General features: G+C 46.3%; 1 protein-coding gene across 2 annotated transcripts; it reads right to left on the minus strand.

Annotated features, from left to right (window-relative positions):
• Positions 1-12,673: 12,673 nt before the first annotated feature.
• Positions 12,674-21,289, minus strand: rasip1 (Ras interacting protein 1). 2 transcript variants are annotated; one of them, XM_083989689.1, is made up of 16 exons: positions 21,036-21,289; positions 20,181-20,302; positions 19,427-19,878; positions 18,998-19,258; positions 18,662-18,909; positions 18,402-18,566; positions 17,614-17,818; positions 17,167-17,465; positions 16,900-17,061; positions 16,028-16,068; positions 15,570-15,724; positions 15,324-15,436; positions 14,007-14,148; positions 13,482-13,645; positions 13,252-13,393; positions 12,674-13,149 (listed from the first exon to the last, which is right to left on the minus strand). In XM_083989689.1, the coding sequence occupies exons 2-16, from the start codon at positions 20,300-20,302 to the stop codon at positions 12,971-12,973; spliced, it is 2,850 nt and encodes a 949-aa protein (XP_083845815.1). In that variant the 5' UTR covers positions 21,036-21,289; the 3' UTR covers positions 12,674-12,970. The 2 variants fall into 2 exon arrangements, with proteins under 2 accessions (XP_083845815.1, XP_083845814.1); XM_083989688.1 differs by having other exon boundaries at positions 14,007-14,301.
• Between the last annotated feature and the right edge of the window lie 874 nt (positions 21,290-22,163).

The following is a 22,163-nucleotide window of genomic DNA, read 5'->3' on the forward strand; positions in this document are numbered from 1 at the left end:
GACTGGAGCCACTCAGGGAAGAGAGAAGAGAAAGTGAGGGGAAAAAAGAAAAGGTAAAAAAAAAAATTAAAATAAATAAATAAAGTCAACCTCAGTCAAACTTTCTGTCTTGAGCAAAAGTTTGAGATGAGCCCCTGTGTTCTTTATAGTGCTGAAAGGCAGAGAGACACTTAGACAGTTTGGAGAGAGAGAGGCAACAGAAATGCAGAGAGAGGGATGCGAGTGTGCTAAGTCCAATTTTTGCGCGCAGTGAAGTGTTTAGGCTTGTTTAAAACTTCCTTTATAAAGACGTCGGGCCTATGACACATCGGCAGTGACTCACTTCATTCATAAAAACACACACACACACACATACACACACACAGAGAGAGACACACGCTCTCTCCCTCCTCTCTCTCTCGCCCTCCTCTCTCTCTCTCCCTCTTTCCTCCTCCCCTCCCTGCTGCCTGTCTCCCTTTGCGAAACTTAAAAAAATGTTCCGTTGTTTTTTTTCTTTCCTCTATCACTTTCTCCCGTCCTGTCCTGTCCCTATCTCCAGCACTTCCTCCGTCGCATCCCGCTACCTGCGCCAATCAGTCCCCATCTACCTCTCTATCTTCCCATCTCCAAATCTCTTCCCCCCCTCTCTCTCTCTATCACTGCAGACGTTTTAAAAAGCCCATTGTTTTCATGTGTATCAGCCTATCTCATGTAACCATGTATCTTTTAGAGCTCTAGTTTTACTACCTGTGCCCATGTCTTTTTCTTGTGCTTGCCGGTGTTTTGTGCTGTGTTCAGGGATGAAATGTCACTGAAAGTTTATTTTCCGCTTGTGTTATTCAATTTATGGCAGAGCTCTTTTTGGGCTACACATGCCACATTCCCTGTATTATAACTAATACGCACAGCAAACACCTTTTCTCTCCCATATTTCTCTCCCCCCTTTTCTCACCCCTTGCTCTCTCTTTTTTTCAGAGCCCCTCCTGAGACAGCAGCCTGTTATTTCCACTGCCCCCCCGCCCCCCACCCACCCACCTCCTTCTATTTTTTTTCACTCCTTCTCTCCCTCTCCAGGGTGAAGGAAAGAGTGAGGAGTGAGAGACGGATAGGAGCAGGAGAGAGGTGTTGTCCAGACCAGAAGGGGCCTCAGAAAGTGTTGCATAGGAACAGTGAGCGGACACACACACACCCATACTGTACACACCACAGGACATTAACACGGACACCCATTTCAGGGGGTATTAGGGGTGGTGGGGCGGGTGATGGGGTCAACGCAGTTAAACACACAAACACAAAACATGCACACGGATGCACACGCACTGTGTCGCAGAGACGCTGCTCAAATAAACCCAAAACACACTTTCTGGCACAGAGACGCGCATGCAGAAACACACACACACGTTCTACAGAAACATGTTTTCTCACACACTCTCTGTATGTTTCTCTCTCTCTCTCTCTTTTTCGCATACACACAAACACGCACGCACACGTAGAGCACGGCAGCCTGGAAATACTCCGTCAGGTGCAGTAAAGCATGGCCTACTGTTGCAAAGGGCAAAAATGAGTTTCCAGTCATCACAGTTCATCACTGAGGGACAGCTAGTGCATCATACTGTACACATACTGCATATCAGAGGGGAGTCACACACACACAAACACACACAAACACACACACACACAAAGGGGGAGAGAGGGAAACCAGGGAAAGGGAAGAAAGCGTTTTTGAGTCTGGGTGTGAGATTAGGAGACCCTCATTCACAGACATACACTCATGGTGTGGTTAGAAAATAATTAGTGGCGGGCCTTGTATGCGCACATTCGCACACTCATACACATATACACACAGAGTTGCCAGTCCAGTGGTGGGCCTACACAGACAAACAAACACCCTCCAAATGATGAGGGCCTGGTGGCAGTGAGTGGGTGGCAGAGTTGTTGTGGTAAAAAAAAAGGGGTCATGCTCTGTTTTCTCGGGTCAACAGTAGAGAAGAAAAGCAGGGAAAGGAGGAGAACAGGAGAAGAAGGAGAGGAAATAGATGAGTGCGGTTGGACGTAGGGAGATATTGACACACTCGCTCTTTTTAATTTCCCACATCAAAGGGCCGTTTGAAGACACAGCTGGGGAGAGAAGAAAAGAAAGAGTGAAGTTAGTCACTCTCCCTCATTCCCTCTCTGGGCTGCCTCTCATGATGGGGGTCTCCTGGGTGGTTCAGAAGCACACAGGAGTCTGTTAGTTAGGCCATCCGCCAGCGCTGATCGCTCACACGCTGTGACACTGGGTGGGTGCCATTCAAGTGTGTGTGTGTGTGTGTGTGTGTGTGGGAGTGTGTGTCTGTGGGAGCCATGTGTCCACGTGTGTAGATGTCAGCGCGCAAAGTAAAAGAGGTTATGTATCTTTGTTTAGACTTTTGTTTTTGTGTGTGTGAGAGTGAGCACACATTGGCGCATGCCTGTTGGAAAAGGGGGAATCCAGGGTTTGTGTAAATGGGTGTGCGTACAGTATATGTGTGTAATTATGGGTATGTGGTGGTATAAGTGCGGTGTCTGTATAACGTGCATGAAACATCAGTGTTTGTGTGTGCGTCTGTGTGTGTGTGTTTGTGTGTGGCCTTCATATGCTACCCATTACATCACCAATCTGTGTAAACCACCATAGGAGGAGAAACAGAGTGAGACACTCAGACTACGACCTCAAAGACATCAGAGAGGAAGGGGAACCTGTGACAGGGCCTGCCAGCCGGCCTCGCTGCCAGACAAACTTTACTCACACAAGCTTCACTCAATTCAGTCATGCTTTACACTGGGTTTCCTGTGCGCCATGGCCCTGTATTCACACATTATTACGCAGGCTTCAAATCATTCGAATGCCTCACACTCTTCACTCACCTTTTGCTGGGTTGTTAATCCACACAGTTGCTCAATTCATACACCGTTTGCCAAAGTCACGTCCCAAACTTTTTTAGTATGACTGTAATATTCTTCATAGTTTATTTTACTGACAAGGAAGAGCTCATGGGAAGAATGGATTTTTTTTTTTATGTTGGGGATTTTTATCCACTGTTTGTTTTAGTGTGATTAGGGTTATGGTCTGATTATGTGAACAAATACTAAATCTGCCCATTCTGATAATGTTGATTTTCCCATAAATGTTTATTGCCGTGGGTTAATTTCCACGTCCAGGTGGATGATAAAGCAATCTTGTGGATTTTAGGGTTAAGTCTCATATTCTGCTTGCCTCAGAGTGTCGTGTGTAAACAGTGAGAACGGTGGCTGTGACGCAACACAGCGACGATGGTAAAAGGGATTATGGGAGAAGGAGTAGTAATAAATTCATCATTTTTATGTTGCACCCTCATTTCCTCCAGGGAATTCCAGCACGGGCCAAGTAAATAAACTCAGAGATTACGTTCAAAGGGAAAACCAAAGGTCCGACCTATTACTGTTAATATTTACTCTCCTATAACAGAACACTTTCAAATTTCCCCATGACCTCCTCCACCTCCCGGCTTCTTCCTCTCTACTCCGTCATTCTGTCCCTCGTTCATCTCCTCCGCTTTGCTGCCAAGTGCGTGACTCTGGCGGGGTATGCTATCTGGGGAATTGTCATGGTAACCTTACCCCACCACCGCCATCATTGCCCCCAGCCCCCTTTCTCCCCTTCCCTTGCCCCCCCTTATACTTCAAACCTACGTCAGAGAGCAAGTGAGTGTGTTAATAGTTCAAGGGGGGGTAAGGGAGAAATACTGACACACAGAAGGGGGCTGCAGTCATTGGGCAATAAAATGACGTCTCTGACTTTCTTTTTCTCACCGTCAGAGATCAAGCGTAATGCACTGTTGTCCTCTTTGAAATGGATATATGACAAAAGATCTCCCCCCGTCAGTTTCCCCCTCCACTGGAGAGTCTTGAGTAGAAAAACTCCCCATGGACGTGATTTACAAATTGTGCATGTCAATTGCTCTTTTCCTTTTCCATGCAAGCAGCCCACTCAAGTCAGATATGTGCTGTTGTGCATCTGTTGCTTTGCCTTTTTTATTAGACCATTAAAGGAGGACATTAACCAGCATCATTATTGCAGGTTTCCTCACTGGCTCAGCTCACAGAGCCGCGCAAAAGGGCAGGATGCAGCTGATGAAAGGGAGAGCTTGCAGCAGAAAGTAGGGGAGCCAAATGTTTAAATCAGCTCTCTATTAAACACACATTCACAAGGCTTATTTTGTTTGGAAACCAGAGTCTGTGGTATGTGACAAAACACAGTGTAGCCTACGTGTGCGTGTTAGCATACAGTACACGTGCATGTGTAACAGAGAGACTCAGCTGAAACCCTCTCCCCTCTCTCTCTCTGACTCTCTCTGACTCCCGGTTGCTCACCTGCTCACATTCCCCTCTCACTCTCGCTGCGTCCAAGCAGTTGCATCTGCCAGTGAGGAAATCTCTGAATGAACTTGTTGAAGCAATAGGTCACAGACAGAGTGTGAGAGGGAGAAGGAAGGAAAGAGAGGTGGTGGTGGTGGTGTTGGGGGGGTTCGGGGAGTTGCAGCGGGGGGAGTACAGCGGGAAGTAAGCTACCCACGCAAAAGGAACTTTTTACTGTGCAAACACTCTTTCCATGCTCCCTCCATCTCAGACTGGTGTTAATACACCGGAGAGCCCAGGCCTGTCTCAGAGCTCCCTCCCGCTCATCTCTCTGCCATTCTCAGTCGCCCTAAACATTCTTTCCTCCCCTGTCATTGCGTGTCCAGTCTGCATCCCTCGCTCTCCTCATCTCATCCTCCTTTCAAAGTGCTTCCCCCTCGGCTCAACTCTTACTTTCTCTTTCACACACTCACTCGCTTCCACTTCACATCCCTGTCTCTCCTCCTGGTCTCTCTGTTTTCTCTGCTGCTGCTGTCTGGTGTGCAGAAGGATCAATGGAATATAAACAGCACAAGCTTTAAACAGTCAAAACATGTGTAATCAAACATGATGTGCATGTAAAGAGTGAAGAAACGTTTATCACCTGGCTGTGATATCTCCACTCAAGTGGCCCTCTAAAAACCTTTTTTTGTCTTCAGAAGGAGAAAGACAAGAGAATAAAATGTAGGGAGAGTAAAAGTGGAGCTCCTATTTTTGGTGCATTCCTCAGTCTGCAGAATAGTTACCTCGGAGACATTACTCGAGCATTCGCTGCCCCTTTCAGACTTCCACCATTATTTGTGGTGAGTTACAACATCTGTGTGTTTGTATCAGAGCTGACCATTGCTTGCCAGCGCACCGTGTGTCTGCGTCAGCCACACACTGAGCCCGTTGTCGTGTTATTCTACGGAAGCTGAGAGCTGCTGACAAACACTCAGGGGAAACGGGGAGGGGTGTGTGTGTGTGTGTGTGTGTGTGTGTGTGTGTGTGTGTGTGTGTAAGGGGGCAGCGAGGCCTGAGCAGACGACGGGAAAGAGTGAAGGGAGCGGGAAGACAAAAGGAAGAGGACTTGTGTGACGTCGCTCTCTGCCCTATGGAGTGACTTTGTCAACGTGACGTGACCTCGGTGACACGGAGGGGTGGGAGGATGCCCTTTCCAGACGGATGGACACAGATACACGCAGACACACAAACAAACTTGCAAAAACATGCGTATGCTTACGTCCGTCAGACGATTCACCCCCAGCATTTAAAACAATTTATAACCCACTACCCCCTTTAACCTGACACGGACTGGCTGGTTTCTGTGAATGCTGACGTACTTCAGGCTCCCTCATCGCTGGCCATTCATTAAATTAACGCTCATTACACTGTGACAATCATAAATCAACCTCCCACAACAATGATAACAGATAACACAACCTATAACAGAGCACATGGGCAGCTGTATTGATTCTACCGTCGTTCCACCGACCACTTCCCGTGCGTCAGCCATTCAGAGTGTGTAAATCTCGCCATAACTAAGAGCAAACACAGGAAAGGAAATTTCATATCCGCATGTTGTCACTGTTTATGTTTTGAAGAAGAGTACGGACGGGGATCGAGGAGCTGAGCAACACAGTTGGGAGGCAGAGCACATTTGAAAATGTTTAGAAATCAAAAAGACTTCTCTCCACATTCAGTAGGCTGTGCTTTGACCGCACAGGGAGGGGAGGTGGACCACGAGTTCACTGAAATGTCAACTTTGGTTTGAAGTGACTTTGACTTAAAGCGGTGCAAACACGGCACAGAAGATACACTGTCTTCCTTTTTTAGATTGAAATTTCTGCAGTTGTTGTCGTTTTGCGCTTTGGGTTTTTTTTTTTTTTTTGCATTCTCTTGTGGAAAGAAAACATTTACTGTCAATGTTTATATAAACTGAACTATCTGTCCCTCATACTTCTTGAACATCTTATCTTTGGAATAGTGAGAGGAAGATATGGAAGTGATGTGTTTGCGTGCATTCTTCCAACCACCATTATCATTATCTCCGTGTCTGAGTCTGATGGCCATCGTTTACTTGTGCATCTGCATGACCTGTCACAACCCCGCAGTCTCTTCAACTTTATTTTCTTGACCTTTGTTCATTGCTGGAGCTCACAAAAGCTTTGTTTAGTGTGCAGTGACAGAGCCACCTTTATCATAGGAGGCCTGTGACTAAGAGGAATGAAATGGTAGTTATTCTAATCTCGCTATTCTTGTTCCCAATGTTTATGTGCACTGTGACCCCCTGCTGTTGCCAATTAGCCATAAACTGCTCTGTGAAAAATGCCTTACATGTCATCTTCTATCAATAACAGTCTGTGAGTCAAGGACTCAGAAATGAAAGCTATCCACAAATTTCTATTTTTGGCACAGAGTTCACACACATTATCATTGCCCCCTGCCGCCACTGTCTTTTTATGTCTCCACCTCCCTTCTCTCCCTGGCTCCTCATCCTCTTTCTGTTCATCAATCACAGTGCCCATCCTCATCAGGGGAGGTCAGCACTGGATGCATGAATGGTGTCGTTGGCTTCAGTGTCTGCCTTGTATTACAGACGCCCTCGCATCTGGCTGGACCCCCGGTAGTGCCAGGAAGCATGCCAGGAATGCAAGGAATGGCCCACTGAGCGATAAGAAGGAAATTTCCCGCAGCAGACTGGACTGAAGGCCCAGTAACAACAGGCACACGGAGAATCACAGGGGAGAAATGAAAGGGATGACGACAAAGTGTGGGGTGGGAGGAGATGGAACAGGATGCCTGGACAGACATATGTGCAGGGTTTGACACTAAGACAATAAACACAGTGACAGTGGCGGCCCTAGGAAACCGAGAGCAGCGATGCGGATGGAGAGTGATGACACATGAAATGAAGGGAACGGGATGGGTTGGGATGACTGGGTAGAGATAGGTGAGAGTGTCAGGGAGAAAAGAACTAATGAGCTGTGATATAGAGGTGGGGATCAGAAAAAACAAAGTGATGCTATGGAAGAGAATGACCGAACAAAGATAGCCGACTGCAACGACGTAAAACAGACTATCGCCCGTCCAAAGGGTGTTGGGCGAGGGCAAGGGACAACTGTGGGACAGGAAGAGAGCACAGAGATAGAGGCACACCACAGGAAAGGTGAACCCCTGTTAATCAGCCTCTGACTGGGTAAGAGTGAGTGGGAAGAGGTTGACACACACACACACACACACACAGACAGAGACATATACCTCACACAGGCAGATGTCTTGCTGGTGAATCCTTGGGGTTTGACTGACAGCACCTCTTTATGACTCACCAACCTGACCATCCCACTGTCTCCCACACCGTGCCATCTGCAGAGGCTTTCAGGCTCAGTTTGAACGGCCAACACGACATTGCCAAACCCTGATCCAGATTAGCTTCCCCCTCTGTAGTGACCAGTTAAATCTGACTTTACATCAGTGTCTAATAACAAGTCTACATCCGTTTTGTCTGGCTGCTGGTGCTGATTTTCAGGGCGGCCAGTTGGTAATGGTTTTGAGCTGCTAAATTGCACCGGGAGGGATTGGATTAACTACCACCAGGGCACACACACACACACACACACACACACACACACACACACACACACACACACACACACACACACACACACACACACACACACACACACACACACACACACACACACACACACACACACACACACACACACACACCGTTCCTCTCGTTTCCTTGTTTCTCCAGGATTACATCAGAGTGTAGTCCGGCATCTGTGAATAAGCACATACCTCTCAGTCGCAGGGGAGGTCAGGAACATGTCTAATGTGTTAGAACAGAAAAGGGGATAATGGGATATATGGAGGGGGACAGGAAGTATAAACAATCCTTTCTGTGTATGGTTTTGTATTCCTCCTCAATGGAAAGATAAGAGATATGATGGGGATCTAGTTTCAGTTTATGCATGCTGGTGTGTGTATGCATGTGTGTGTGTGTGTGCTTATTGTTCCTATCTGGCCCAAACCCTGTCTTTTCTGTGTTCAGATCATAAATAATGAGCAATCTGGAAGGAAATGAAACATTATCCATATAACTCCCCGGGGTGTATCTTGTATGACAATGATTCATTCCTGTAATATGACAGCGCAGACCATGGCCAATTACAATAACAAAATCGAGATAGATAAACAATATTCCCAGCCACAATCTGGGCTTCTTCTCTCAAAAGCTACGTACTAATTAATCTTCAAAGTAAAAAGCAATCTTGCATGACGAAGCAAGTCCTGTACGTCGCCACTCACATCAAATCAGAGCACTTTGCCGGGTCAGATCAACATTGTAAAGCATAATAGAGAGAGAGTGCAGAACAAAGTGACGAGGGGCAATACATGTGCTTTATGGTGCGGTTATACTGAAGAAACTGGGGTCAGAATCTGATCCAGGGAACTTGAACTGCTCCGCTCTGTCGCTCATACGTTTAGGTCAAAACCTCGCATAATGACTTAGTGTGGTTCCCTGGCTTTTCGACCCATCTGAAACAGCTGACACAAGGCAGAAAGGTGGGTGTGTGAGTTTTGAAGTAAGGCAGTGAAAGGCGCAGGCAGACAAGATGGGAGAGGTAGCCTAACGTTTTTTTTTTTTTTTTTTGGTAGCTCCATTAAAAAGAACCCCTGGGAAGTTTGGACAACTGACAGCTGAGGTGGAGTCTGGGGCAGCCAAGCAGGAGGGAGAGTGTTTTCATGTGTTTATGTGTGTGTTTCCCTACACTAATGGGACTTACAGTATATATATGGCTACAGCGCTGTCTCTCAGGCCCTCATTGAGTGTGACGGGGGTTCACTCAGGGGTATAGCAGCAGCAGCTCTCGGGGACGACCTGTGGAACACCCCTGACATCCTCCAGGGAGCGATGCTTTTGAGGTGCAGTCCCCCACCACCCTTCACCTCCAATGTGCCGAATCAGTGGAAGGCAGAAACTCAGAGAGTATCCCTGACACTAATATGGAAAAAAGCCTGTTTGGAGCGAATATAAGGGCAAATATTATTCTTCCTGAGCGTAACCACGGCGAGCACCTCTGACCTGGCAGTGAAAGTGCTGAAACAAAAAGCCCAAAGACTTTTTCTGCTCCATCAAAGGAGAGCTACATAAAATAAACATGGCCATCAGATTACCACGCTGAACACGGGGCCGCGTTAGCCCGCGCCGGCCTCCCTGCCGCCCAACCCCATCGCTCTATGGGAGTTAAGTGTGGGGTCTGCTCAGTCAACACCATGACGCAAAATGGAACAAGCCTCTGACAGAAGCCCCAGGCTGATGGAATAAGGCCCCTACCCACAGGCCCACAGGCCCCCCGGCCCGAGAGAGACATACTGAGCGAAAGCGAGAGAGACAGGAAAACAGGAGCAAAGAGAAGGAAAGGAGGGAAAAGGTAGATGAGGACATTTTGGGGAAAAAAGAGGAAAAGACCACCAGTCCCATATTGGTGGAACAGGCCTTGTCCCAAATTGAAAGGCACACACATAAACGCACCGCTGCCTTGCATAAGCAGCAGCAGCAGCAGCAGCAGCAGTAGCGGCAGCAGCAACAGGCCAGGACAGACAGCCGCCAGTAGAGAGAGAGCCGGGGCAGGGCAGGGCAGGGCAAGGCAGGGTACAGCGGTTGGTGGTGGTGGTTGTAGCTGCCAGTGAGACTGTGAGGCTTAGCTGGCTGGTCCCACTAACAGTGGACACCCTCAGCCCAGAGGATCTGACCTCACAGGGGTTCTTTATATCCCGGCGTGTGCCCGTGCGCATTTGTGTGTAGGGGGCATGCATGTGCACCGAAAAAAAAAGAGAAAGAGAAAAGTTTGTGTGTTTATGTGTGCATTTCACATTTGGATGACGTAACCAGGGGGAGAACAGATCTGTCCCTTGAGGAAGACCAAGGTTTTTCTCTTGGCCTTTTAGTCACCTCACTGAGCTTCTGCTGTCCATTTCATCCACGAGTCTCCACATCTCCAACCTCAGCCACAATCTGTTGTCTGTCTGCATCTGACTGATCTCCCTCCCGGCACCTCTGACCTTCTCTCCAGTCGTCTCAAACCTCACACAGATTCCTACACCCCCAGTCTGCCTTTTTGTCTGTCTGTGACCTAACAGAGATTTCCTTGCTCCCTTCCTGGCCTTAACGTAGCCTGAAGCCATGCACCGTGTTTCAATCTGAGTCTAAAATGAGAAATCTATCTTTGTTTCTTCTGAGCCAGACTCATAAAAGCAATATTGCTCCTTTTGCCCAAGTGGGATGAGGATAAAAAAAAAATAAAGGAAGAAGTGTTTGGTATGATGACTACTTTGGACTTAAACCCTCACACTTTCCCCTCCGATTTCCTGATAAAGCATGCCTCACAACCTCCATCAGTAGCCCTACAGTCATCGCACTCCAACCTTCCCTGACGTATGACTTGAAAAACCTCCTTATACTGCTGGCATTACCATGACGCAAGGCTAACGCAAAGTATTGCCAGATAACAAATAGATACTGAGGCCATGCCAGGTTGTAGCTGTTAGTGTTAAGTGTGAGAGCCATGGGCTTTTTCTGCTTCCTGAAAATGACTCCTGTGTGCAACAACAATGAACACAATCACTGTGGTCCACTGGGCCTCACACCAGCAGCATTGCATTACCGCGCTTGCCTCCCTACTGTTCTCCTTTTCTTTTCATCCTCCTCTCTTTTCTCCTCTGACTCAGCTGTTTTGTAGGAAACTCCATCTCTTTGAAGAAGGGAAGAATCTTTCATTACTCGACAGCAGGGAGAGAGAAGGAGATGATAGGGGGAGAATAACTGCCCCATTGTCTTCACACACACACCCCCACCCCCCCTCAGTCCACCAGTGATAATTGTATTGAGCTAATTACAGAGAGCCGCTACAACAGGTGTGGGGCTCTGCACCTGGGTAAAGCAGTCTACTTAGTGCATGTGTGTGTGAGGCAGAGAGACGGGTTTTGTGTGTGCGCGTATGACTACGCAATACTGGGTGAAAGTGTGTCTGTGTCACTGATTGAGATCACAGAAATCTGTGTGTGTGACACATGCTTACTAAACCTTACATGTTACTTAATAGCACTCAGACATTGGTCACTGTATTGTATCACCAACTACTGTAATGTCACACAATCAGTGTGGACCTATACCAGTCTGAGCCCCATCTGTGTTTCATTATAAAGCTACAGACTACATCTGTATGACATTACTGGAAAGTTGAAATTAGCACACAAACACAGTCTCACTCTCACTCATACACCACATTGAATTTCAAATGAGAGTGATTACAATCACTTAATTGATAAGTGTAACCACAGGGAGCCTCTTCTCATGATTCATGATCTATAACCAGTCTTTCTCAATGGCATGTTTTTTGATGTCAGCACAGCAAGAAATTGGGAAGACAGAACCGGAGGCTACACTGATGATGTAAGCAGGGGGTCTCTCACGGGATTGATGTTTTTTTTTTTTTTTTGTTGAGCTTTTTACCGTAAAGGAATTCATCTGAGAAGCTGACCGGAAGAAAGAAAGCCGTTGGCTGGACGCCAAGGGAGCATGTTAACTTGTGTTTGCCGAGACGTCACAGAGCTTCACTCTGAAAACAAAGAAAGTGGTCAACTGACGTCTGGCTGACTAGACAGTGAAATTGACTGGATATTACAAAATTGTGACAGTTTAAGTTGCCCTGTTACTCACTCCAGATGATGATATCACCTGTCTGCTGTCTGTTCACCACAGCCCCTTGCTAACTCATACTTAATCAGATGGTCTTTACTAAAAGGCCAGGGCATTATACCACATTAATGAAAAGTTACACCCCACCAATCAGTTCACTGTGGTGTCTCACATCAACCAAAGGGAAATTAAGAGTCTCCATTTGCTCTTAAGTCGCTTTGACCTTTATGACAGAAAGTAAACCTTGGTACCCTTTCTGTGTGATTGTCACAGTCTCATTTTCTTGCTTGAGTCATGACCCGGTGTAAAATGCTACCGTTATTACAGGAAATGAGAATCTGTCTTTGGAACAGATGATAATGCAGTTGTATGATCACCTCCTTAGTCAAGCAATTCTACCTGCAGACTCATCATTTAACGTCAAAGGGGAATGAGTCCTGCATTGCCACCTTGTGGAACGTTTCTTTGGTGTTGAAGCTGTGACAAGTGCCAAGCCCCAGGGGCCCTGCTGTGGGCAACAAACTTGTCAAAGAGTATACGGAAACTGTAGGTCTTTTGACTTGAATTCAGAGTTTTATTAAAAACAAGTACTTTAAAAACATACATGGAAGCCAAGTCAAACAGTCACATAAAGCATAACACTACGTGGCCCAGCAGACATGGGGCTTTACTCTCTGCTTTAAAATAAATCCTATAAAGACATACCAAAGCCAATACATTTCTTACTTGAAAATATCTTAGTGAATAAATGAACTGATATGGAAATGTCATGAAGAAACAACCACCTAAGCACCACAATGCTGAAAACATGTCCAGTTTGCATTTTTCTTTTGTTTGCAGTTTGCATTTCTGCTCAGATACCGTTATTACTTCTCTGAGACATCCATGCAGAGACAAATATGGGCTTCCTCAAAGCCGCGTCCTCTGATTGGCAGGAAGCTCATCCTGGTCAAGTCCCCACAAGAAGGTGCGGAGACGTGTCACTTCCTTTTGGAGCTCAGGGCTTGGGATTGGCTGGGAGAGGTCAAGGCGTGGTGTCTCATTTGGCAGGATAAGAGGAGGATGATCCAGGAAGCTCTCAAAGATGTCTGAAAGAGGAGGAAATTACAAACAATTGACTTTTCATTTACTGTTTGTATTATTATATCATTGTTACTTTTTGTACTCTTGGATATAGCGATTTGTTTCACCTCCGCTCAGCTCTGTGCCTGGTGGAGGAGCCCAGGATGCTGGTGGAGCTCTGGCTGGTCCCAGCTTGTAATGAGTGAGCAGGTGGTGCAGCTGGGCGGGGCTTAACTGGGCATGATCCTCCTGTAGACTGGTCCAGGAGGACTGGGAGACGAGAGGTTAATGGAACAAGCGTTACTTCATACTTCAGCACAGGCCTGTTGTTGGCAGACTGCACGTGTAGGTGTTTTACCTGGATAAGTCGAGTCTTGGGAATGCACAGGAAGTTGACTGTGATTGACAGTTTCTTCATAAATTCAGAGGCAATGTCTCCTAATCCCGCCCCCTGTAGCCAGTCCAGGACCAGATCTAAGTTTGTTCTGATCTGAACTGCTCTGGACCATGAAAACAGTCCATCTGATAAAAAAGGAAATGGATGTGGAAAGGAACAGAATGAAAATGTCAAATGTGCCAGTTGTGTCAAACATGAATAGAAAGAACCTGTTAATTAAGAGAACACTTTTATTATCTTATCACTACACGTGACATGTAAATAAGATGTGATACTGTGATGATGTGATACTACATGATAATATTCATGTTCAGTCTATGAGGAACATAAAAATCTAATCCCATAAACAATACATACAGTATAGTATTGCCGCTACAGCTCTATTTGTTCTGGCGTGACCTTAGACAAACCTGTTGCTGTATAACTGGCATTAACAAGTCAAGTTTGCGGTTTCTGTTGAACTACATTTAAGCTGAGCCTTCTCACCTCTCTCCAGCAAAGTGTTGAGCAGAGAGGTGTTGGTGAAGAAGAAGAGGTAGCCAAAGGTTTGGGAGGTAAGAGGAGGGGACAGACACGCTTCCCGGGACAGCATGAGGGAACAGCGATATACTTCCACCAGCCCTGCAACCTTGGGTGGTAAAGCAGACACATCATCCACCTCTTCGTCATCTCCTCCTTTCTCTTCTCTCTCTGCACCACCGGCTCCATCCTTCTCTTTCTCTTTGTCCTCGCTGGAGAATGGGTTGGAGTCCAGGAGAGCAGGTAGTAGTGAGTACAGGGTCTTTGTGGACAGAAAGGACGGACACATGAGCTGTTTTGTTTATAAAAATAAAACATTTACTGTATACTGTTGGAATGATGCATGGAGGAGTCAGATCAAGTTGGGAAAGATGGGAGGTGGAGAGTCGCTTAGTAGTTTTTCTAGGGATAAAGATTTGTTGAAATATTTCTGCAACTATTGGATAAGTTGCTGTGAAATTTGTCAAATTCTTGATCCCTAGAGGATAAATCCTCTGGCGTTAGTTATCCTCTGACTTTTCTTCCAGCACTAAAATAGAGTCCACATCTGTGGTTATGACTTGAAATATCTCAACTGGATGGATTGCCGTTACAATTTGTCACACACATGACCTCATGTCCATTTAAAGACAAACTGCAACACCTTAGCTGACCCCTTAACAGTTTTTTTTACAGCATCACCACCAAGACAAAATTGCAAGTTGTCATTTTTTCCCAAATACTTGAGAAACAGTCTCAACTATACTTGTGGTAGCCAGCGCTAATAAAGCAGAAATTACAGTGCTAACTGGCCTGACTAAGATGATCATGAATACAATACAGTACATGTGTCAAAAACCTCAGCATGTTAGCATTGTCACTGTGAACATATTGGCCTCTAGTATGACTGTAGACGAGTGCCAGATCCTGCTACATGCTCACCTTAACTAAAAAAGCAACAACATTTAAGTACATTTAAGTACACATTCAGACACTGAATACTGTTGATTTTCATGAGTGCTGTTGAAGTACACTTTTCTTCCACAATGCAAAGCACAAAGGAAATGGAGGACATGCTGACAGCTGGAAAAAATTAAAATAGATTATGGGTGGTGGTGAGACAGCTCCGGAGAGATCTCAGTAAACAACAAAAATAAGTGTCAAGTCGTGAGGAAGACAATTTTCTGTCTCTTTATGAAGCTTAAGTGGAAGAGTCTTTCCAGAATCAAAGCTGGGTCAGCATCACACATAAAGTGTGTTGTATAGTGTATTTAATATGGATTTGGGGCTTTGGTCTTTTTATACCTTGGTGAGGTGATACACACACTGCTGGAAAGTGTGCATGATGACGTCGTCCAGCTGCGCCAGAGCTTCTGAGCAGGTGTCCATGTCAGCTGTCAAGACTGGATCCCCAGGGGCTTTAAAGAAACGACCATTAAGATAATCATCGCAGCGAAAGGCTTTGTGTCTGCTCTAATTTCAGGGTCCAACATTACAACATAACTAGTCTGTGGTAAGTAATTCATTTGTCATAGCTTATAGAGGTTTCACCTTCAAACTCCCACTCTTTCTCCATGGTTTCGACCTTGACCTGGAAGAAGTTCAGCAGCTCTGTGGCGTTTGACATCCAGAACATCAGGGGTCGGAGGTCGGACGACAGTTTCTGAACATTCGGTGTGCTTATCTCACCCTCCTGCTCTGTGGAGCTGCACATAACATTTATGTAGTGTCAGAGTTATGTTAGCTGTAAAATAATTGTGAACATTCCCCTGTCAGTGTTTTGTTTGTGCTTTAAACGAGAGACACACCATACTGTGAATAAAAATAGACAAAGTTATTATTACTCAACAGTGTTTGAGCCATTTTTCAACATCACATTGTTACAATGCTTTCATCATACCACAAAAATTTACCAAAGACATAACAGCACAAGCACAAATGTATCATGAATCACTCAGCAGGAGATCTCTAAACAGAGGAAACATGACGTAGAACAAAAATGCTCTTACTTTTGCGTGGGATGCTTATCCCCAAATTCCTTAATGTTATCCTGTAAAGAGAGTTGGAGACAGAAGAGAGGAGAGACATTTCGGCTTAGTGTGGGGGTGGAGAGGGGGAGCGGAGTCTAGCCCTGCAGCCAGGACAATTACAGCACATTTTCCAGCAGGAGGGAAGTGACATCAGCTCATCCTCGCTCATGTCCACAACCTAGCAGGCCACAGTGAAGGGCATATGTCTGTCTGCTGGTTTTTCTGTCTGACTGAATGTGGCAATCTCAGTCTGCCTACCTGATGTTTTCCTGCCAAGCTTGTTTTAAGTGTGGTCATGCCCATGCAACACTATCCCGGAAAGATCCACAGATCGCTTGGTCTATAAATAAACTAGTCTTGAACCTCTTGAATATTTTATCAATTTATTTAACACATCATTTAATATTTTACGGCTGCGCGCTGTTGATCTCTCTGATTCGTCTGTTCATTGGACCAAGACTTCGATTCAGACTGAAATATCTCAAACACTTTTGAATGGATTGCTATGAATTTTAGTACAGACACTCAGTATCCAGCTGAATTTGAGGATCCCCTGGCATTTTCTCTAGCGCCACCAGCAGGTCGACATCGTCAACATGCTGATGTTAGCGTTTAGTTCAAGGCACTGCTGTGTTATACCATATGGGCTCTAGTAAGGATGTTTGTTAATAAAGGTACAAATATGCTGGACATGTTTATGCCTTTATTACAGAGCTACCAGTAAAGAGATGACAGGAAATGAGAGGGAGGGGGGCAGAAATGACGTCTAACAGAGGCCTATGGCTAGATTTATTGTACTTCAAGGTTGGCCACCAACATATCATTTTAGTAAAAAGTTTTTTTGTACTCACCCAGACAATTTCCTTAATTAGATTGGCTGACTTGAGTAGTAGATGTGGTGTGAGAGCAGGGTCCAGGTGTTTAGAGGCGTGATCTATCATGATTGACAGGAGATAAGCTGGAGCTAAAGGCCCCCCACCAGAGTCTGGAGAGGAATTTTTGGAGATTATCTCCTAGCAGAAGAGTGAGAGATAAACATAACACATGGAGTCAAGGCCATTTTGTGGTAACACAGTTAGATTTTGAGTTTATATAAGTTAATCTGCTGCCACTCTCACCTGTAACAAGGAATCTGCGTGGCGGGGATGGAATTTCAAAACTGCCTCAGTGGATCCGAGGTACTGCCTCAGAGCCTCCTGTCTGTCCACCAGCCCCGACGGACAGCAGGTGGTGGAGGCGTCGGCTTGCCACGGCAGGGTCAGTGCCAGCGGCGGAGCTGGGGTGACACGGGGGTCACGGTACAGGAAAAGGAAGTGGTTCCCCAGACCAATCACATCCCCTGGCTTTAGGACGGTCTCCCTGTACAGGGCCGCTCCGTTGTGTGTGACTGCGCCTCCCCTGAAGGGCCGCATCAGAGCTGCGAGGAAATGAGATAAGCATCAAGACAGAACACAACAAACAGTGCACCGATGATTTTCATTTTAAGTTGCATAAAGTATGTGGAGTCATTGACTTCTGTTGTGGTTTGACATTTTGTTGGACAGTTTTAACAACGTTGTTAGTACCTTGTCCAGTGGGCGTGTCAGGAACAGCTGAGTCTCTCCTCACCAATAAATGTCTGGCCAAAAGGTCAGGGGCAGAGAGGAACGTGTCCACCTTCAGAGGCCTCTTCCCCTTCCTCTCCCTCTCTCTATCCTTCTCTCTCTCTCTCATTGTGGGTTTTCTTCCGAACACATGAGTATGTCCCGCCATGATGTACAAAACAAAATCCTAAACAAAACACACAGTGTAGAGTGGCAGAGAGTCAGGGAGGTCTGTTATCTTTTAAGTGGTATGGTTTTATATCAATCTTCTTCATCGGATGTTAAGTTGAACAGCGGGCGGTCGATAAGGTATGAAGTGTGTCACAGTTTGCTACAATGGAGACCTGTGTGAGGTCATTGTGTGCGGTGGAGTGATGTACACAGAAGGGGTTTTGTGCTTTGATAGAGAATTTGTTGGGCGCATTGTGTGGCTCTGAAGCTGTTTTGTGCTGGATGCTGAATGGGATGGAAAAGCCCGATGGTATGTGGCGATTACAGACATGCAGGTATGATGTCAAGTTCAGGGTGTGTGCACATGTGTAGCCCTGCATAAATCCTCTGTATAAATCCTCCGCAACATGCCTGTGAGTTTGCACATGAGCGCACATCGGAGGGTGTGCGACGTGCTGTAGAGCTCGTGTGCACGTCAGTTTGTGTGTGTGTGTGTGTGTGTGTGTGCCTGGGTCAGCGTGTGTTGATTGTGTTTACATACTGTGTTGTTTGTGAGAAATGTGTGTGTAGCCGTGATATCATCTGTCAACATGTCTTGCCTTGCTCTGATCGTAACCCTGAAGCAACAGGAAGTAGGGTCTGTCTGTGGGCGGAAGGATCAAACTTTGCGACATCACTTCCAGGTCACAGCTGGAGTAATCCCTTTCATCTTCGGCCGGCTGGTTCGTCCACCCGACCTTTGCTTCAGCTCTTGACGCCCTAATCTGAAACAGCAGCTTAAGTCACGATGATTTAAAAACAAAAAAAAACCCATTGGGACGGTTAATGCAGCTCTACCTCACCACATCGCCGTCTTTACCTCTCCTGGCTGCGGGCTGATCATGCTCACAATGCTCTTCCTGTCCTGCACCCCGCCGTTGTTGTTGTTGTTGGCCCGGTTGCCGGGACCACGCGGCTCGTTGCCGACGTGGTTGCCCTGGCGACGTCGCAGACTGAGGTTCATGTCGCTGATGCTCCTCCTGAGTTCACTGTTCCTCCCACGGTGCCCACGCTCACTCTCCTCCGCTCCGCCCCCTGACGCCATCCTGCTCCGCCGCCAGCGCACACCTGCAGCCCAGGCAGACAATCAGAGCATCCGTCACTTTGACCCAGTGTCATTTCAAACCGCACAGCAGAGACAGAGACTCACACATACCTTGGTAACTCTCTCCCTCCCTCTCCCGCTCCCTCTCCCTCTCTCTCTCCTCTCTCTCATAGTCTTCCTTCCTTTGGATTTCAAAGCGCCGCTCAAACCCGTCCTTAGGCCTCCACATGTCCACTAACAGCAAGGGACATTCCCATGGGGCAACACCTCTCCGGCACTCTGTCTCCCATTTGATAGCTCCATCTGGCTGCTGGATGGGCTTTCCAATGACATCACACAACAGGAAGTCCTCTGGGCTGTATTTCTGGAGGACTAGAAGGTAATGAAGGAAGGGAGGAAGAGGGGAGGGGAGGGGTAATTATTTTTCCATAACACCGCTGTTTATGTTTATATTAAGTCATTCCCAATTGGTTAAGAAAATTTTGAGCAAATAATTCTGCAGCAGAGGTCCAAATGAGAGAAAATTTCCCTCTCTCATACCTGCGTCATCTGTTTCCTCCCTCTCTCTCTCAGTGTAGCGAGTGATGACCTGGGCGATGAGCTGCCTGGATGTAGAGTGGATGTTGGCCAGCAGGGAGCGATAGTTGGCTCCACTAGACAGGGCATCTCCATAGATCTTTATCAGGCCTGGGGCAGAGGAAGAGGCAGGGGGCAAGTAGTGGTGGGAGGAGGGGGTGGCCGAGTGAGCCCAAACCTCTCTCTCCCTCTCCCCCACCGCCCTGTCCCGGTCGCTGTTGGAGCGCCCCCGCAGAAAGAGATGGGAAAGGCGCTTTGTGCGAGACTGGGTCCCAGCAGGCCGCGGCCTGAGGAAGGCTGGGGAGGGAGACGGGGATGGGGCAGGGGAAGCCAGCGAGGGGGTGGAGTTAGAAAGGGAAGAGGAAGGAGCAGAGGGGGCCTCGTGGAGGGAGGCTGCGTCAGAGCTGGTGGTCGACCTGGTAACAACAGAGGAGGGGAAGACAGATGGAGGAGAGAGGAAGGAGAAAGGAAGGGACCAGTCAGCTGTGAATTATGACTGACAAACAACAAGGACTAAAATAAAACAAGGAAAGGTTACGAGGTTGAAAGGATCCTAATGACAGTGGAAGTAAGATAAAAAATGACATCAATACACAAACTGTTCATTCAACAATACTTATCAGGAACTGAACAATAAGTGGCGTTAGAGCTGCTGAATCTGAGATATGCATGATGCAGATGCAAAACAGAAATAAAGATGAGAGAGGTTCAGACTAACTTGACAGAGATAGCGCTGGGCCAGCGACCGCCTAGTTTGGCAAAGTGTTTCCGGGGAGAGTTGATCCACAGACCCACTGGGAAATGGAGCTTTCTGAAGCGAGGACTGCCAGACCCCTCCATCTAACAGAGAGAAATGAAGGAGAAATGTGTCTTTTTAATTCAATTATATGCAGTATGTCAACAAACGGTAAATGTCACGTTTCCTCCAGTCAGCCTCCCTGCTGTAGTGAGGAATGTGTTGCTGTAACGCCAGGATTGAAACAATATAACAATAGAATGATGTCACCTTCAAAAAACATCAACAGGATACCTACAGCAGGTTGTCAACATGGAGAAAACAGACAAAAAAATGAACTGAGCCCTCCCCCTCCCCTTCAGCCCCTCTGTAAATCATAGCGTGTAATTCCCATTCTCAAACAGGAAGCATGTTTTGTGGGACTCAAGTCCAGCTGTCGTAGTGACAGGGAAAAACCCACTCAAAAGGTCACTGCCAGTCCATTTCTCAGCGTGACTTTATGCAAATTTTCACCAAAATATGAGAGTCACTCTTTCTTTTTTCTCCTGAACAGATAGAATTTGGTTAAGTGAAGGTAACTGTTGTTTTCCAATGGGAAACTACCTACGCGTCTTCCTCAGGCACTTTTTCAACCATAAGCTCTGACAAGACTAAAAATCTTGTTGAATCTTGATGCGTGTCCCCTCCTAAACCCCGTTGTTGTCATTCTAGACAGAAAACATCGAGGTTTTTGACATCCTGTCCTCGATGTTGCAGTGGAATACTTTGAATAAAGATCATACCCAAATAAGACAGAAAATCTAATATTTTAAGGTATTAAAATATGAATGAACTTACCCACAGATACTTCTTATCCTTGTATAGTGTGTTGTGATTATCCTTGCCCACCTGAACGCTAACACGCAGCTCAAAGTAATCTAATAACCTTATATGTTTCCTTCTCCTCACAACGAAATTCCATTTTTCAAAGGCCCAGACCCGCCACACGCCTATACACACATGTCTAATTCTAATCAGCTGAAATACCCTTTTCTTTACCTTTAAGTTGTTCTCTCTAACTGGACAAACTCTGCTCCCTCTCTCTCCCTGGCTCTCAGCCTCTCTGGGTCTATAGATAGAGAAACAGGCCCATTGTTCTAAGTGACAGAATTTCCTTCCTTTGCAGTGGACAACACCTATATCCTGACTGAGAGAGAGAGAGAGGGAGAGAGAGGGAGCGATTGGTAGAAAGCAAGAGAAGGGTGAATTTACACACATATGGGGCATTGTTGGGACTATAGCGTTGTAGGCCGACACCACAGAGCAATCTGTCTATTTTTGGTCCGTGTGGATATGCAGAAATGTGGTGTCAACCTTTTGTCCAGATGTTTAATCACATCAATCTAGGCATGGGGACCGATTCTGAAGAACTTGTCCGTTTAAATCCTGTATTTCGTTGTGATTTAACAATCACAATCACAATGCATCTGCGACACAGAGAAAATGACCCAGTGTGAGTTTTTTTTGCTGGAAAGAGGATGAAGGAAATGCACACAGTGAGACAGGAAACTGGAGTGTACAACAGAGACACCTGTGATCTTTGACCTGGTCTTCAACAGGAAAATGGTGATGGAAAGAGAAAGGAGACTGTCACTGTGTCCCAGTTTCAAAGCTCGATCCTGTGAAGTCCACATTGCTAGACTGAATACGTCATAATGCACAAATGGGTTTGTCCCACTTCAAAGGATCCTCCACTGCTTCAACATGTCTCTATTCACTGAAAGAAGGGAGGACAGATTACTTCACTTTCAACATGAACAGTAACTACCAATCATAGCTTTTGATTTATCTAGAAACCTACTAAAACACTGTTCAGTGACGGTGTACATGGTTCCTCAAAAGGGCAAATGTAAGCCTACTGTGTTGTGCTCAAACATTAAAATAAATGCTTAATCAAAGGACATTTAACAGCCCACTGTAATCATT

The sequence above is a fragment of the Trachurus trachurus genome (assembly GCF_905171665.1).
Source record: "Trachurus trachurus genome assembly, chromosome: 16".
NCBI classification, from domain to species: Eukaryota; Metazoa; Chordata; class Actinopteri; order Carangiformes; family Carangidae; genus Trachurus; species Trachurus trachurus.